The sequence below is a fragment of the Leucopleurus acutus genome (assembly GCF_964270905.1).
Source record: "Leucopleurus acutus genome assembly, chromosome: 8".
Classification (NCBI taxonomy): Eukaryota; Metazoa; Chordata; class Mammalia; order Artiodactyla; family Delphinidae; genus Leucopleurus; species Leucopleurus acutus.
In genome coordinates this window covers 75510406-75529439 of record NC_139151.1, presented here as the reverse complement: position 1 = coordinate 75529439, position 19034 = coordinate 75510406, and the positions used below count along the sequence as shown (strand labels likewise).

The 19034-nt window shown below is 40.8% G+C and overlaps 1 protein-coding gene across 1 annotated transcript in view; it reads right to left on the bottom strand.

Moving 5' to 3' along the window:
* SLC17A6 (solute carrier family 17 member 6) overlaps positions 1-18433 on the bottom strand; it is a gene marked incomplete at both ends in the record, with an annotated part of 36035 nt that extends 17602 nt beyond the window's left edge. The window contains 3 exons of the mRNA XM_082844134.1: positions 13659-13777; positions 15368-15620; positions 18348-18433. Of these exons, the coding sequence (XP_082700260.1) occupies positions 13659-13777; positions 15368-15620; positions 18348-18433 (458 nt within the window). The remainder of the gene's footprint in view (positions 1-13658; positions 13778-15367; positions 15621-18347) is intronic.
* Between the last annotated feature and the right edge of the window lie 601 nt (positions 18434-19034).

Here is a 19034-nt window from a genome sequence, read left to right as displayed (position 1 = left end):
TACTTTTAACTTTCTTAATCTGTTTAACAATCCATTTTCATTATTAGTGGCCGTTGCATCATAAAAATGGATTGACTGGGCTTCCCTGGTGGCGCAGTGGTTGAGAATCTGCCTGCCAATGCAGGGGATACGGGTTCGAACCCTGGTCTGGGAAGATCCCACATGCCACAGAGCAACTAGGCCCATGAGTCACAACTACTGAGCCTGCGCGTCTGGAGTCCGTGCTCTGCAATAAAAGAGGCCGCGATAGTGAGAGGCCCGCGCACCGCGATGAAGAGTGGCCCCAGCTCGCCGCAACTAGAGAAAGCCCTCGCACAGAAACGAAGACCCAACACAGCCATAAATAAATAAATAAATAAATAAATAAATAAATAAATGGATTGACTTTTTTCTAACTATTTAAGAATACAATCCATCGAAATTTTCAGAACCTAGTCTTCTTTTCTAATTTCATGAAAATGATATCCAAATCAACAGCCAAGTTATTAAAATTATGGTTATCAAAATTCTTGGCCAATATGGGAAGACTTTATACTTTTTCTTGATGTACTACATACAGCCCAAACTGAAGCAGCCACTTCATTCAACACTCATTTATGCATTCACACTCCAAACCTCTGTGAGACTATATTTAAGGTACTGTGTGGAGGAGAAGGGAGCTACAATTTACAGAGCACTTACTATACTTTCTCCACCTACATTAATTCACTTAATCCTCACAACAACTCTCTGAGTTACACTTTCTTTTCATTTTATAAATCAGAGAATAGAGACAGACTGTGTAAGAAAAAAGTAAGCAATAGAGCTGATATTTGAATCCAGAACTGTCAGACACGGAAATCTGTAAATCTGCGCTCTTTCATCTACATGATGCAACTAGGCAGCTAGAAAAAGGCAAGGATGTCCTTGGTGTAATAGAAAAAAAAGAGAAAGACAAGTGGCCAAGAGACAACATACGCCAAAGGCCAAAACAAGAGTACAAATGGAAAGCAAAGGAGAGAAAAGTCCATTCCAGCTGGGGTGACCAGGAAACAAGTCCATCAGGAGGAAACTTTAAAGTTGGGCTTTGGAAGATTAATCTAAAAATGAATGAAGAAATTCCAAAGAGGAAATGGATCAGCAAAGTTTTGAAACATAGAAGAGATTAAATTACATACCAAAAACTCGGGCAGTATTGGAAATGGCTGGACACAGTAGTACACGTGAGTAGAAGTAAGAACGTCAGGAGTGAGGTGATGAAAAGGGAAGTTGTGAAGAGGGTTTGATGAAATGTAGATAGGATAAGGAAGGCAAGAGAAGAGACCATAAGTCCATGACATCTTGGAGATGTTGGAGTTTAGGGTGATCATAGAGGGAAATCAATTATGCCCCTAAAGTCAAGTAAATATGAAGCTTACTGAAATTGAGAAGAGAGGAAACTATGAAGTCAGGGAGACAGAAGGTGACCAGCATGCATGCAAGTTCAAGTAAGATGAAGGCTTGCAGGGGAGTAAAGGGGCCAAGGTCAATAAAGTTGGTAAAGAAAAAGAAGATGACATAAATATTGTACAGAAATTTTTGTAAAACTTTAGCTTTATTGCTTAATAACTATGTGACTGGAAAGCTACTTAATCTCTCTAGGCTTCTGATTCCTTGTCTATAAAAAGTGCAGTGCTGTGTAATGGTCTAGAGCATGGTTACTAGGCCAGACATCTGGGATTCAAAGCCCATTTCTGTTACTTATTAGTTGAGTGATCTTGAACAGTTTATTTTACTATCTATGCTTCATTCCTCATCTACAAAACATGGATATTTACAGAACCTATGCGTTATTACAAATTAAGCACCCAGAAGAATGTCTGGCATATCCTAATCATTTAAGAGGTATTAGTTGTTCAACGATTATATTAATCTATTATATTTCATAGGATTGCTGTGAGGCTAAATGAAATAATATACCTAAAAGGCTTAGTCTGGTGCCTGGCACATAAAAATAAATCCATAAATGTGAGTCAGTCAAGTAGAAATAATCATAGCCAATGGTGTTATGCTAGTGTGTGCCAGACACCATTCTAAATTCTCATTTTAATCTAACAACTATATTAGAGGGCCACCACTACTATTCTTATTTCACAGGTAAAATAACCAAGTCCCAGTGAGTTAAATACGTTGCTAAGGTCACATAGACATTAAGTGGGGAACTATGATTTGTAATGACTCAGTCTGATTGTAGATCCTAGGTATTTAACCACTAAGCTCTATTGCACTTTAATAGGGGCAGAACTAATACTAGCACTAATAGTGCCAGCAGCAACAGATAAAAGAACAAAAACTCTGAAAGACCAAAACATTATTGAAAGATGGATTGTCAAAGCAGTGGGGAGTGAGAGCAGAATTCTACTCTATCTTTCCTATGGTTTGTTTGTTTGTTTATTTATTTAGTATAGTTGACTTACAACATTATATTAGTTTCAGGTGTACAACATAGTGATTCAATATTTTTATAGATTAAACTCCATACAAAGTTATTATAAAATAATGCCTATAGTCTCTGTGCTGTACTTACATGCTTGTAACTTATTTAATTTATACCTAGTAGTTGGATTTGAAGTAAGTAGTTAAATGGAGAGGCCCATTTCAGGAGGGTTGTCTTTTTATGAACAAAATCTAAGCTTCACAAAAGAAGTGGAAGAAATAGTAAAACTGAGTATGGAAAAGAAATTCTAGGATATAACCTAGTTCAGCACTATGATTTCCAGAGTTCCTCACGTATGATCAGCACCTTAGGAAGCTTGTTCAAACACGGAGTGCTGGGTGCCAGAGCTTCTGATTCCCTAGGTTTGCACGGTGCCTGAGAATCTGCATTTCTAACAAGTTCCCTGGTGAGGCTGATGTCGCTTTTCCTGGTATTAGAATCACTGATTTAGCAGTACTATGCTAGATATTCCCCCAGCCATCACAGAAGAGACAGATCTGGGGCAAGGGACAGGCCCAGAGAGAACAGAGCTTGTCACCACAGCTGAAGTAAGAGCCTTCCCTTTTATTATAGAGGGGAGCAGCATGGGTGGAATGGAAACACCTGCTGAAAAGGACAATGTCCCTTATAAAACACAAATCATAATTAGATCATTTGATCAAGACCCAAAGTGAAGTTCTTTGACCTGGTTTTGATTGTCTTCATTAACCAAATTGACCGAGCAGCTGCCATATTTTTCTTGGGGACATATGAACAGCATGACATAACATTAGTTAAGAATACATGTTCTATGGTTACACTGTATGAATTCAATTTCCAACTCTAATTTCTTACTATGTCTGACCTTGTGCAAGTTGTTAATACTTGAGTTCTCTAAGCCTTACCTTCTCCATTTGTAAAATGGAGATAATATGTCTTCATAATTCAAGGGATTATCATGAAGATTAAATAAATCAGTTATGAAAGGAGACAGTATCTGGTTAACAGTAAGTAGTTTATAGTATCAGTTATCATGATATAGAACTTCCCTAACATTCAACAGAGTTTTCAGAGAAGTTTTATTCTCTTTTTCTTCCAGAATGTTTTTGCCCTAATTAATAATGCTATTTCTGTGACCATGGATTCAAAGTCATTCTGTATTATCCTGAAATTCTAGAAGCTTAAAGTGCATGAATTCTAGCTCCCATTCTGAGGGCATATAGAATCGATTAAAATGCGTCAGCCTCTCAATCTGTGCCTCAACAGTCCATCTAAAATACCTGACAGGAAACAAACAAACAAAAATTGACAGCCTTCTTCAGATCAATTTTACTTGTCTTGGAATCCCCACAGACTTGCCCCCAATACCTACCCACCATACACGCACGCATGCCTTTCTTTTCCAGCTAATTGACTCTCTCAGATATTCCTAAAGCACTGTAGATCATTTTTATAAGACTTAACCCAAGATATCATGTGTTCCTCCATCCCCCACGTTATCTGTGTCTCTTGGAGGACACAGTCTAGGTCTTTCATTTCTTCAAACTCCTTGATGGTAGCAGAATACTTTGCTTGTGGCATGCTCTTAAGAAATGATCACCAGTTACTTTTTTATAAAGATTTTAAATCGAGGGAAATGAAATCTTCCCTTCCTGAGATATACGTAGATGATAACAGGTATTTTTTTCTTTGAGCTTTCTTTATCCCAATAGCCTTAAAATCAATTGACCATTTATTTGTTCTCGAGTTTTTAATGGGGACAAACTGCTGTTCTGGGTATCCTAACAATTCTAGGAAGCTGAGTTACTCTCATAGAATAACTGTAGGATGGTAGCTATGGACTATAGAATTTAGAGTACTTCTGTGGATAAATCCTCACTTGAAATAGCTGCTGAGTTCAAGTACATGACCCAGTCTGGCCTCATCCTTAAGTCTTCCAGACAACATTGTGGAATCTCCTGAAACCAACTGCCATTACACTTTCTGTTCAGCACAACATCCTCATTAGCTTTTGAAACCACTGTCTTTGAAGCTCTGCTTTCAAAATTAAACTAGGTGGTAATGCTTCAGAGGTGATATATTGTTCTCTTAAAGAATCTCCCCATTTATCAATATTTAACATAGTTGTATATGTTGTATTATGCTTGATAGTCATGATTTTTGTTTGGCTTGATGTTACAGAAACAAATATAAGCATTGAATATATTTTTGATAACTCAACAGAAGGAAATAGATTACATACTAAGAAACATTTAATATTCATGTGAGTTTTATTTTCCCTAGCACCAGTCTCTGACACACAGTTACATTTCACGGCAATATTACCCTGAAAATATTACCCAGGATTACCTGTTTTTCAAGTTTATCAAAAGACTTGTCTAAAAATCAAAACCATGCAAATAAATAGATATTTTAAATTATTCCACAGCTGTGCTGCTCTTTCCTATGGATCTAGCCCAGCACTAAGTAATATAGTAATTTTTTAAAAGAGACTATAAAATAGATTTTTTTAAAGAACATACACACAAATCTATCCAATAGGAAAAATATATTTAGTAAAGAAGCACATCATTTGAAATCAGACATACTGGGGTTCATATGCCAGATCTTCCTCTTACCAGATAGTGATCTTTGGGAAAATAACTCTGCTATTCTGTGTTCAGTTCTCTCATCAGTAAAACAAGTATAATGATGTCTGCCTTATAGAGTTGCTATAAGGAAGAATGATGATATGTATAAAAAGTTTAGTGATACATATATTTATTATTCTATTTAATTCTAATTGCATTTGCCTCCTGAAATGGAAAACTAAGGCAATTATGAAGACAATTTATATTTCATATCCTCTCTCTTCCCACCCCCAATACAAATGTACTGTTTAGGGTGAGGTAGAAATTTTATACCTGAATGATCTACTTCACATTGATTGAAAAGCTCTTCTGATATTCACTCATCCCTTTCCATTTCACATAATTAGAGTGTCTCTTCTGTGTTTCCATGCAATGGAGCTGGCTTTCTATTTTTCCCCACTTTAATCTAAAAGCTAGATTTCTGGACTCTTTTTAACTATGGATTAGGAGAAGGCTGTCCTCTACTCCATCATATAAATTAAACAGCCATGCTACTGCTTGACGTCAGGAGGCTCAAAGAGAAAATTTGTGCTCTTTTTCAGATTCATTTTTACAATCTTTGTGTCTTTTGAAATTCCACTGTGGATTTTTTCAGGTGCATTTTTCAATGCCTCACCATAGGTTAAATGTTAAACTTTAAAACATATCAAATAATAATGTAGTTTATCTGAGAATGTTTTAATGAATTGGTGATTATAGAATAGACATTTAAGACTCTATTCAGTATAATTAACCAATTACACATTTGTAAAATTAATCCAATTTCTGATTTATAGCCTGGGTTTTCCATTTGTTTTGTTTTTTGCTTTATAATCCATTTCAGTTAAGAAACTCACATAAGGTCTGATCACTGCTTCTTCCAAATAAAGGTGAATAATGTGAAGAAAAATAAAGAAATATTGTATTTTATATTAAAAAACTTTTTTAGAAATAAATTCCCCCCAATAAATATTTTTCCATTTTTAAATAAATTTTTGATTTTCTGGCTTGTAAATCTAGGTTATCTATAATATCAGGCAGTATTTATATCAGTATATGTAATATCAGGCAGTATATATATATCAGTGTACTTATATTTATGTTAATACCATATATAAAAATAAACCATCAGTGAAAATTCTAGCAAATTACACGAATTTTTTAGCAATAAATGAAACTAATATATTGCTTTTGCTGAACAAATAGTCAAACTATCTAATTAGTAATTAGATAAATATTGCTGAACTTGAAGTTCCAAGTAATAAGATGAATCTCAACTAAAATGATATTTTATTCTGTTTAAAGCCCTTCTCCTTATAATTGGCAGCTAAAGTGCTACCTTAAAAACCCACTCCTGGTGCAAACATAAGTAAGTAACTGGGTTGAGAAAGAAAAGCAAAGAAATGTGCAAACTAAATATGAAAAATCTTAACTTTTCTGTGCCTGAAGAACAGGATTAGAAACTGATGGGTGCTCTAAATGTCTCAAAGAACATCGTTACAATTTCTGTGAAATGAAATAAGAGCCATTTGCTTATTAAGATTGATTTTCAAAATGATAAACCACTTGAAAGCTACTTAAAATTGTTTTCCTCATGATTTCTCTTGCAGCAAATGACATACTAAGATGAATTCAATTTGCTTATTTTCAAGTTAAAACCTCATTTTACTTGTTTCTTTTCTGCTTGTTATATACACACACACACACACACATACGTACACTCCAGTGTTCTTAAAGTGATTATATGTAAGATAATATAATCATTTCACACTGTAAGACAAAAAAGGGAAAAGAAGTGTGTGTGTGTGTGTGTGTGTGAGAGAGAGAGAGAGAGAGAGAGAGAAGATAGAGAGAGGGAGAGGAGGTTCTATATTACCAAACGGATTGCCAGAATTGAGAGGCATATAGTATCCCTGATACAGAAATGTTTGGAAAAGCAAATGCAGTTGCTGAGAACCGGCATCACGCCCTACCTGATGATTAACATTCATTGTGACCCAGAGTGAGTTAGCTGTGAAATTCCCAGTCATCTTCTCTTTCTATGACCCATAGCCACAAACAACCTCGCATATCAAGCCCACCCGACAAGGATTTGCCCGGAAGATGTGACAGGAACACTGGTGACTTGTCATTTCTACAGATGATATCTATTTTCCTGGAATCAATCAATCAGTTTCCATTTGCGTAGGGGCTTGTCACTTAACAGGGATCTAGTGTTCCTCACCCCAGGTGTGGCACTAATCCTCTTCTAGAGGGTCTGCAGGAATAGACTGATTCAGGCTGTTTAATGGATTTAATCTAATCAAATCAGGACTCCAGTGCCTCCCTTTGTCACATCTGATGCCCCCATTCCCAAATTAAAAAAGGAATACACAAGCACAAGCCAGCCCTCTGGGTCCCTTGGTACCTCATTATGTTGTAAAAATGACTTCATCACTCATGACAGAGAAATTAGACAGCCCCAACAGTGGCATATGGCAGCGGGAGAATCATTCTACCAGCTGCCCACCTGACTCTCTCCTCCCTCAAAATCACGTCCCTCCCCCCAGAGGCTGCTTCTGCACTGCAGTAGTAGGCTGTGGCAGCCACAGGGGAAGGCAGACCTAGTAAGGGTGGGAGGAGAGGAGAATGGAAGGAGAGAGAAGCGTGTGTCAGCAAACCACGTGCAAGCCCTTAGGGACCCCTCCTCCCAGATACATCTATTCATCTCCTGGAAAGGGTATTTTCTTTTGTCAGAAGAAAAGAAGGCCTCTTCTGCATTGCCCCAGATACCTAACCTATAGAGCCCACAATGGGAAGATGGCTAGATGTTTGATAGGCAGCTAGATGAGTGAAATAGAGATAGTCACCTCTGGCCCTGAAAGACTGGAGGACTATAAACCAATTCCATCATAGCAGGATGGTGGTCTCTTGCAGCAGGCTTTATGAAAATAATCTGAATTATTTTCTCACCAAAAGGAATTTGCAAATATTTCTCACTGGAAATGTTAAGAAACCCCTGCTTGCAATCCACGTTACAATGGATAAGTAAGTGTAGAGGAAAAAAGATGATAGGAGACAGAGGGAGAGAGGGAGAGAGGGAGAGAGGGAGAGAGGGAGAGAGGGAGAGAGGGAGAGAGGGAGAGAGGGAGAGAGGGAGAGAGGGAGAGGGAGACAGTGTTTGGTGATGAGACTTAAGAATCTATTTCCAATGCTTATTACTATATATAAAGCACATCTTCATTATTTTATTTCTGTGAAAGAAAAATGACAGAATAACACCAGTAAAATTATTTCTTTCTGGACTTAAAATATGAAGATGTGTTTAAAATATCTTTGTTCATCTTCCTAAAGATCATTCTCACATTTTCATAATCAGGCAAGCCATATATTTACCTAAAGTATATCAAACTCCACTTACATAAATGCAAATGCACATTAATAAACAGTTCTATAATCCATGTATTAAAATTTGTTCATTTTTAAGTATAAATCTTCTCTTTTTTATATCAGTAGTACAAACTGAGCTGTATCAATCAAAATTGCAAGGAAGAACCTCTTCTTTCTTGCAGACAAAAGTTTTAAGCTATCCCAGTCACGCTCAAACCTCTGCAATCTTCTAGAAGCTCAAACTCCCAAAGGGCTGCATCAGGAGAAAAAGTTCCAAATACCACGTTTTTTCCTCCAGAAAAATCACACTATTTGTCTAAGTATTTATCAAGTTTGGATTTTGCCTTTTGCAGGGAAAAGAACAGAAGCACTCATGTTATGGCCAAATCATTTGGGAGCCAGTACACACACAAAAATACAGTATGTTTCTCCTGCCACAAAAATCTAAGAATCCCTTGGGCCTGCTAAAGGCTTCTCTCTCTAATTCGTGGATTTCTGTCTTGGATTTGGGACATGATAGATTGCAGGCACTCATTCAGAGAGCAGAGGGCTCAGCTTGCTACTGAAAGTGAACTTTGCCATAAAGCAAATAATATGAGGCAGGGATGATACATTTCAACATAGAGAGAGCCTGTGGTCATGTATTACTGGACACCTGAGTTTTAGTCACAATCTCTTTGTGACTTTGAGCCAGTCACTGCCTCCCTGATTCTCTATTTCCTTTCCCGGTGGATAAAGTGAGAGGATTGGATTAGATGAGCCCTGTCCAGGTCTAATATGGGTTCTTTCTGTTATAGGGAGTTCACTATATGCTACACATACATGTGATCCTCACTCTCTTATCTGAATAAAGAACTGTTTTCTCTTTAACAAAAGCCAAGTTAGAAACTCAAGAAATACCTGAAAAGGTAAAATGTTGCACTTGGAACTGAACCCTCTTTGAATAAAGGATAGGGGTGGGGGAAATAATCTTTAATTTTCATCAGAGAAGACTAACCTCAAACTTAAATGGATTTCTCTAAGCACATTTATAATGCCTGGCCAGAATTCAAAGATTGCGTGCACTGAAATACTAGCACTCTCTACACTCTTGGCTATAAGTAATTTTTTAAGACAGCCCTTTACAAGCCTTCAAATGAGACTTATGACATTTTCAGTGAACAATAATTTTAATTGTGAAGTGTGTATGGGAAAATAATTTTAAAGGCAGAAATCTGACATGTGAAAAGAGGTATTTTTATCACAATAGAAATAATCTTTTTGCATTACTAATACTTACAGCAAATTTAAACACAAGTGATATCGAGTGATCACAAGAGGTTTTTTCTTTCAATTTTTTCTGAATTAAGATGTGATTGAAAATAAATGATAACAGCCAACAATTACTGAGTGCCAGGCATATCTAAGAACTTTACACATATTCTCTTAATTAGCTGTCATGATACTCATATCAGGTAGATAGTTTGATTAGCTCCCTTTTACAGAAATGCAAACTGAGGCTCAGAGATGTTAAATAATGTTTTAAGTCATTCAGTTATTAAGTAATACATTCAGAAGTCTGAACCCATGCCATTTGGCTTTAGATCCTATATCTTAACCACTATGTAATATTGCCTTTTGTAAAAGGTGCAAAACACCTTGTTGTGATGTTTATTTCATTTATTCCACAAGTATCTATTATGGGTCAGGGTCTCTTTGGATAGAGCAGTGTAAATAACAAGGACAAAACTGCTTGCACTCATGGAGCTTACATTTTATTGTAGGAAGGCAGTTATTTCTTAGTTATAGATCAGAAAGAAAAATAGTGGTATGATAGCTGGCAATAGTGTTACATAAATAATTAAAACAGAGTTGGGAAGTCAGGAGGACAGGAGCAGAACAGGGAAATTTTTTAAATAGGGCTTAAATAATATTGCCACCTAGACAGAGGCAAGAATAGTCTTTGTGAATACAATATCATCCATTAAAAATATAGTGTTGACCAAACTTCCTTTGGTAAATCTGAACCTCTTTGGTTATGCCTTTGTAAAAATTGTGTTGTTTCTCCCACTAAATACTTGACCAGGTTCCTCATCACTCTCTAAATGCAAGATAAAGATAGTTTTTTTAGCAATTTCACGTTCATAAATTTTTGAGTTACTGTAAGCCCTATGCTCTTTATTGTTTAAAGACAAAATTAATTTGCCTCCAATACCTTCTTATCACTGTATTAAATGTTCTCATCTTAAACATTACAGATTTTGTGAGGAATCTTCCTTTGATTCCCCACTCTAAAGCCCTCCATGGATTTGACTAAATTCTCCGGCCCAGGATGTGCATTAGCCCTTTAAGGAAAGGCAAAAGAAAAAAATGATGCAAGAGGTCTCCCTGAGACCCAGTTTCCTTTCGCCACTACTCTCCCACCTTCTCTCCTCATTGAGCAGGACAGCAAGCATACTTAGAATAGGACAAGAAAAAGAACCAAGAATCTGTATTCTGACCAAGAGTAGGGCTGCTTTTGCTTAATCCATGAAATGGAGAAGCCAAATTATCATCTGTTTTTCATTGAGAAATCTGCCAGGAAGTGTAACCAGAAGCCCTTCTCTCTAGAGGAACTGTCTCCACACACTTCAGTTCCTCTGCTCTAGTTCCACCCACAATGCTGATGGCAAACACTTTCCAAAATGAGCTTCTTTTACACCTAGAGGGAAAGGACTCTGTCCCCAGTATCTCACCCAAGGGAGATCTTGTTCTATTATTAAATGATCTATAGGGAAGGGAGAATGGGTATACAATGCCTGTAGGTGGAAAACTGGTCTTGCTGTGTTGTTTTTACTGTTTTTGAAAAAGGAAATATACATCTTTCAAGCAAATTCTAAAAACCTTTAAAATTTTGTGTTAAAAAAGTCTTCCAAGATAAAATTCTATGTAGCATGTATAGGACTAATTGGACATTCACCAACTTGTCAATAAACGTGTTTCTGGGTGATTACGTTATTTATGATTTTTTTATTATCCTCTTTTTAATATATTTTTATTTGATATGTAATACTTTTATAATCAGAAAAGGGAATGTTATACATTTTAAACCTGTTTTCACAGGAGGCTGTATATTTCTCACTGTATGTTTTGTAATATTATTTTCAAAATAAAGCAAGTATGTAAAAATCTTAAAATGTGATAAGGAAGTGAATCTATACTCTTCTATCTGTTCACAAGATTTTACAATAAATTTTGACTTTATTTTCTCAGACTTGGAGAATACAAAGCATTGTGTATGAAAATATTGTTTCTCTTCCCTAAATATCCACTTAAAGGTAAGGTGATTTTGGATTCAAATAATAATTCTAAAATTCAGAAAATTTTTCCCTTGAGGAAAATCTACCAAACAAATTAGAACCTGAGTCAACATCAGTCTTTTCTTTACTAAACATGACACAAATGCTAGCAATGAACTTGATTTTTTTTTTTTTTTAACTAAGAAAACCTGTTTACTGACCTCCCAGTGTTAGAAAGAGGGAATGCTGGAGCATCCCTGGTGTTTTTTCCTGGCAGGAAAATGTTAGCATTTTAACATTTGGCAAGCTGAAGGTTTTGACTCTGAAAAAAAACTTAAAGGCATAGCCATTATATTTTTATTTCACATTTTATTGAGTTTCCTTTTTTCTTTTTTGGTGACTTGTTGGATGTTTTCCCAATGAAGTGAAAATATTTTACATATGTATGTTTGGAGTATCTTTCTGGGAAGTTTGTTTTGCTTTAGAAAATATTTTTAGGAAAAAGAGAGATTCGAGACACTGCATTTTGGATATAAAAGTCAAAACTCTAACATGTTCATTACCAGTAATATTCCTTTACATTTTTCTGCCTTATATCAATTTTTAAAATTTATCCCATCCAGAAAATTGGGTTCTCTACACAGTTAATAATTTTCAGTTTAAACTGATTCAATTTTTCAAAGAATATTTTTTTCTCCTGTTGGGTCTGAGTATTAACCATAATCATGTCAAGGTAAAGATGATATTCAAAAGGCACTATTCCTAATCTATTGCACTCTCCTCTCGACATTTTGAAGGCCAGTCCAAAAATCCTCACCCTAGGGGCATTAAGCCTAAAATAAATTTCCAAGAATCTCTCCCTAGGCCTTGGAGATGACTGAGAAATCTTGTGCAGGAAAACACCTCTGGTGAATGGATTGTAGGTGACAAAAGCCAGGGAAGAGGCCCTGGAGATTTCACTGAGGGATAGGGAGAGACCAGTTTAGGAAAGCAAAGAGGAGATCAAGACTAGAGAGGTGCCCAGTTCTAGATTACTTCCCAGGAAAACTTGACCTTTTGCGGGGAGCGAGAGGGGTGAAGTCATAGGTACAGGGTCTGAAAGAAGGCCCAAAGTCTTTATTTGGGGTCTCTATGTAGCAGTAACTGAAAGGGCGGAGTGCATCTTTTCTTTCTCAGCTTAACACTTAGGTTCAAGAAGCCTTTAGTTTTATTTATCAAAATACACACAATGAAGCAAATGAAGCTGTCTCTCACAGTCGGCGTGCCAGGCTGTGCTCCTTGACACCCCCATCCCTCAGTCCTTTCGCCTCGTATTTCGGGGTGCCTCTGCAGGTGGCGCTGGGGGCACTGCTGAGGGCTGGCGCTAGGACCTCGGCTGCAGCCACCACCGCGGCCAGGCTGGAGGCCTCTGGCAGCAGCTGAGCGCCTTCCCCACCCCCGCCCCTACTCAGCAGAGCTCATTAACAGGTGGAGTCGCACCCGGGGCGCCTGAAATCCCGCCTGGCTCCATAGAAACAAATCCTGCAGACCCAGAGCACCATCTGGGCGGGCTGTTTTTTGCGCTCTACGGGGAGGTCAGCATCACACGGAGCAGGGGCACCCGAAGGACGTGCACACCAGAGCGCAGTGACGCCCCCCATCCCTTTGTGCGCTCGGCGGCGCCGTCTCTGCTCCCCGGCTCCCCGCCTGGCCTCAGCTCCTAGCAGCCACGGAGGCACGTCGACCATTTCTCGAGAAGCAGGTTACGCCAGGGCAGGGAGGCGGCGGCGACAAAGTGCGCCCGCCGTGGAAAACCCAAATCCTTTGGGGCGCCTTATTCTGGAACGAGGCACAGTGTTCGAGCCCCGCGAGTGGGTTCCAGGGTACTAGGAGACCTCGCCCAGGAGTTCCCCAACCCCGCGGGGCCGTCGCCCCTGCCCGCGGCCTCCGCTGCCCCTCGGAGGGTATAAGTCCCACCTCCCCGAGCCCCCGCCGGGCCCGATGCTTTACCTGTTGGCGGCCAGCCGAGAAGCGATGTAGCCGCCCGGAATCTGGGTGATGATGTAGCCCCAAAAGAAAGAACCGTGGATCATCCCCACGGTTTCCGGGTCCCAGTTGAATTTGGCTTTCTAGGGGAGTAGGAAAACAAAACAAGACAAAAAACAGGTGGAGGGAGAGAGTAGAGTCAGTGCTTGGGCGGAAAATTCATGTTCAGTAATTCTCGGTCGAACAGCCCTCACCGCCCGGGGTACTCCCAGCATTCTGAGCATGGGGGTGGCTGAATTTTCGTTTCCTAACAAAATTGAAGCTGTATCTTCTTACGGAGAAGAAATGCCTCTTTTAACTGAAAAACCGTGCTCGTTTGAAATGGATTGTGATTAATAGCGAAGTTGGGCGCCCTGGCTTTGCTCCCCGATGACTGCCAGGAAGGTCGGATCGCCTCTGCGAGCGAGGAGTCATCAGGGCTTGAGTTTGGGAAATGAGGACTCCCCACGAAGGGATTCTGTTCGCTGGCTGGGGAAAGAGACACCTGACGCGGGTCCACTTAGCCGACGCCGACCACGCAGTAGTGGAATCGCTTGGAGAATGGAACCCAGCTGGAGAAATTCTGGGGAAGAGAGGTGGGGAGCTTGGGATGCAAGGTGCTGAAGTCGGAGGACCTAGTAGGAAGGATGGTCCCAGCACAATGGGGATGGGCATAGGCCAGAAAGATTTGGAAAAGCCCGGGGAAACTGGGGGACTCAGTGGAGGGGAAGGGGTTGTTCAGAGGTGGTCAGAAGAGCGGGAGAGGGTGTGTCTGAAGGTCGGGGCCTAACTCCGCCCTCACCAGCCTGGTCCGCTGCACAAGGTGAACCTTACAGTACACTGGGGAGAACTCTCTGCGCAGGAAAGATGAAAGAGCCCTTATCCGGCCTGGGGAACTGGGGACCCTTATTTTTCCCCCCTTTGAATAAAATTATGAAACCAAACGCACTTTGCACTGTTTCCCGGAATACCCAGGGCCCATCAGCGCTCACAGCTTCCCATACACAGCCCGTCCCAAATTTTGCATCCCAACCCCCAACCCTTGCTCTGCTTTGGCTTACGTTAGCTCAGATCACTAAACAGGAAGTCAGGGCCCACGGGTTTCTGTGACCTTGACGTTGACCCTCCTCTCCCTAAGCGTCACCCAACGCACATCCTAAGATTACGGGACTGGCTTCCCCGTGACCCCGAGACTGTCCTGCGCTGCATCGGCTCCTCTCCGACAGTCAGGTGGGACGCTCCTAAAGACCCCTCGGCTAAAACTGCCGATATGTGTGCACAGTTGTTTGATGTGTTTTTCGGTTTCGTTTCATTTTGGTTATGGAGAATGTTGGCGAGAATCGGAAGCCGGGGAAAATTATAACTAACCTGCTGCTCTATTCTTCCGAGTAAAAGAAAATAGTTCGATTTAGATTTAGCGGACAGTATTAAGGACCAATTCCTTGTATAAAGTCACTCTCCTCAAAAACCTAGTGAGCCAGATGTTTTATTTTACACTTTGCAGGGGAGAAGAGGAAGGCCCGGAGAACAGAAGAGGCTTGCTCCAGCCTGAAAAGGGCTTGATTATACTGTCGCGTCCCAATCTAGAAGGGCAGTGCTCGAGGGGCCGGACAAGCCTTCCTCATTCAATGGGGATAGTGGGGCTCAAACAGGTGAAGTGGCTTTGCGAAACCACAGGGCCAGCTGTTGCCCACCTCCTTGATGACCTTGCCCCCGCGGTGGATGGTGCTGTTGTTGACCATGTCCACGATGGCCACGCCCAGGTTGCAGCGGATGCCGAAGGAGATGCAGAAGCCCAGGCCGCTCATGATGGCGATGATATAGCGACGTGGCAGACCGAAGCACCTGCAGTCGCACAGCGGCGCCTTCTTCTCAGGCACCTCCAGGGGCTTCCCATCCTCCGTCAGCTCGATGGTCTCCCCGGTCTCCTGCTTCTTCTCCAGCACCCTGCGCGGCACACCGTGGGGAGGCAAGGACGCCACGGGTTAGGCACCCCGACGCCGGCCCGTTACCAGTTCCCAGGACCGGTCAGGACTCGGGGGATGGGCCCTGACCCGCTTCCCCTCCCTCAGGGGTTAGGGGGCTGGGGCGCCACCAGGCTTCAGGACCTCCCGGGCTCTCCAGCCTTCTTCCAGGCTCCCTCCCCGCGGCAACATCTCTTCAACTTTAATATCTTCTGTCCTATGGCAACCAGTGCCCATTCCCTCGGGATCCACCCCACAGCGCCTTGATTCACGTACACCGCCTGAGCTTAACTTTCTTGCGGGGTCTGCAGTTTGTAAGGGTGACCCGAAAGGCGCCTTCTCAGCGCCTGTGTAGACACCTCCCGCGTGCAGTGCTCTGCCCAGGCGACAGCCGCTTTCATCCAGCCACCCAGCCTCCCGAGGGCTGCTCCCTGGTGGGCGGGCCCAGGCACAGTCCTGCACCCACGCTACTCCTTCCTTCCCAGCCAAGTTGAAGCTTTCCGGGTTGAGGACACCGGGATCCAACCCCCTCCCCGCCAGCTAAGCCCGGGAGGCCCTGGCACCAAGGCCTGTCCCGTCCGGTGCCCAAGCGGAGAAGGTCTGTGAACGCTCTTTCAGTGTCACGCACTCTCCTTCCCCTTCCTCCAGCTCCTAGGATGCCAGTTCAACATTTACTCTCCTGTTACACAGCTTACTCTTTTATCCCTTGTTACTTGAGTTTGAAACAAAGGCCTCCACAACATATGGCCGACACCTAAGATTCCTACTGCCAGAACATGAATAATTAATTATTCACAATCTTGTGTCACTACTATCTCAGTTACAAACACCGAAAAATGTCATGGACCCATTTCCAAAGAAGTAAAATGAGACTCCCAGATTATACCAATGCACCCGCAAATCAACTCTGGTAAGATGTTCCACACCAAGGTAGAAGATCTGACATTTATGTTTCGTTTTGTGTTTTTTAACTTGCATAGTATTTCCTAAGATTTCACGCCACTGATTCAGTTGCTTTTAGGCTTTCGTCCTTGTGGGGAGGGGAAAGGGGAAAGCAGAGTGATAGAATGGTTTTACTAAAAGCTGATAGTGTTGTTTTGGTCCACAATATATCAGCGAAATTTCTGTTTAAAAGAAGAGGAATGTGAAGGGTAACACATCGTGGACCCTTGAGATGGATATTTAAACAAAGAACCTCTCTGTTTACGATTTGCAGATGTTTTCCAATCCACCATATATCTTTTTTCTATGTGTGCCCCTTTAAATGATTATATCCACACACAATTGTTTTCATACCCGCAGGTAAAGCGAATGAAAATTTTAGATCAATTTCAAGAATGCATAGCTTGGGAGACGGCTGTCAAGCAATTTGAGAACTACCAGAAAAAAAATGTCAAACTTCCAAATTCTACAAAATACCAACTGGGGAAACATCATAACTGTATTTGCGGCTATGTTAATACTTATTCCTAAAGCCCAATTCCAATGTTAGCGTACAGAGCAATTTATTCTAAGAGAGAAAAATTCAACTAATGTGATCTTTTTTCATATTGGCTTCATGTGCTCATATATGCAAAGTTAAACTCCGCACCTGAACTCCCCACCTGATGGCAGTTGAGCTGGGAAAGAACAGCTCTTTCCAGGGCAGCTGCGGGACTGCAGGGCCTTTGCAGTATCTATTGCCGCATAGGTGCATGATGGTGCCTACAAGAAGCCCACCAGGACCAGAGAGATTTGGAAAATTGGGAGGTGCCTTGGTCATTTTCTTTACATATCCTGTACATTTCCAAAGGCTTCAATTTCTCAAATGCAAAAATTAGCGCTCTCTTAGAATCATTTATCCTTTTGTTTCTGCCCTTCTTGATTTTCACATTATTAAGAAAATGTGTATTCATTTAATATTCTTGAAAAAATTTAAAGTTGTAAAATTTACAGAATAATTAGTATAGTGACTACAGGGAGGATTAAAATTTTAAATCATTTCTAGTACTTCCAAAGTCATTTTGCTGGTTATTATTATGGCTTTTCTTAAAAGCACTGTGACATTTCCCATGCAAGAAATAGACTTCTAGGAGAGGTCAAATAATTAAAAATGCATATACATTTCAGATTTAAAGAGAGGAACTATTTCAGCTATCAATTATTGATATATTTTGATTCTTCTTCCTTCAGTACAGAAGGAAGATTCCACTGGGGGATTCTCTACTCAAGTGGTTTTAAAGCTGAGACCCAGCTTTCTTTTCACCACTACTCTTTGGAATTTTATTGTTTAATTTTTTAGGTGGTTGTGTTTTTTATTCATTTTTCTGCATTAAAGGAATTTAATTTGGTGTCACTATAAGCAACAAAAGAAAGGCTCTTTGAACAGGTGCAGGTCATTTCTTAATTGTAAAGGGGATAAATCCTCGGTAGGAAAGGATAAAAATCTGCAGGTACCAAAACAAAAATCACACACACACACACACACACACACACACACACACACACACACACACACACACACACACACACACACCAGACAGGTTAATTTAGTGCAACATTCCTGAATTACTAAGTAGGTTTCCAGAGCAGCCCCGCTTCAGCAATGAGCAACAAAAAAGATTTTCCAAACATATTACAATCTCTCTAAGCAACCAGGACTTAAGGAAATAGCTCTGCAGATTTTTTTTCATGCTGAGTCTCAGGCAAACAGAGGTTTGCTTTTCCTTACCTGTAGATCTGGCCGAGGGATTTTCCAGCAAAATTCTTTAGTCCCTCTTTTCCTGGGGTCAAAATCCTTTGTTTTACCGACTCCATTCCTGCAAAGCGTGGTGTCGGCTCTTGCCAGATTTAAATAGAAATCGCTAGGAAAGGGGAGAGTTGCGCATATTGTCTTAATCGCTTAAGGTAGTTGTAGGTTTTTTCTTCTCAGCAGAACGGTATCGGTGTGCCTCTTGCAAGAGTGCGAGTGAGAGAGGAGAGGGAGAGTGAGAATGAGAATACAACAGAATAGCTGCATGCAACCCACGGGTTTCCTAATAGGAGAGTTGGTAGACACAATCAGAAAGTCTCATTGGAAGGGGAGGATCCGGTGGCAAAGGGCGCACGCAGTGCCATGGTATTTGGGCGGGTGCAGATGAGTCCTTGTCCTGGAAGTCAGTCCACTGGAAAACAATGTAAATTCCCGGTTTTGAAAGCCTTGTTGCTGTCAAATCTTCTGCCTTTTAAACGTGGGCGGAAATACCACAGAACCCTTGTGTAAGGACAAAGTCAAAAGAATAGTACTTTTAAAAATGGTGCCTTTGCGGTAAGGAGCAGAGCAATTCCAAAACTCATGGGAGCATCTTAGGTCTCAAGTGAGTGATACTGCTATAGTTTTTCCTCCTTGCCCACGACCTCCTCCCATCACGCCGGCGCA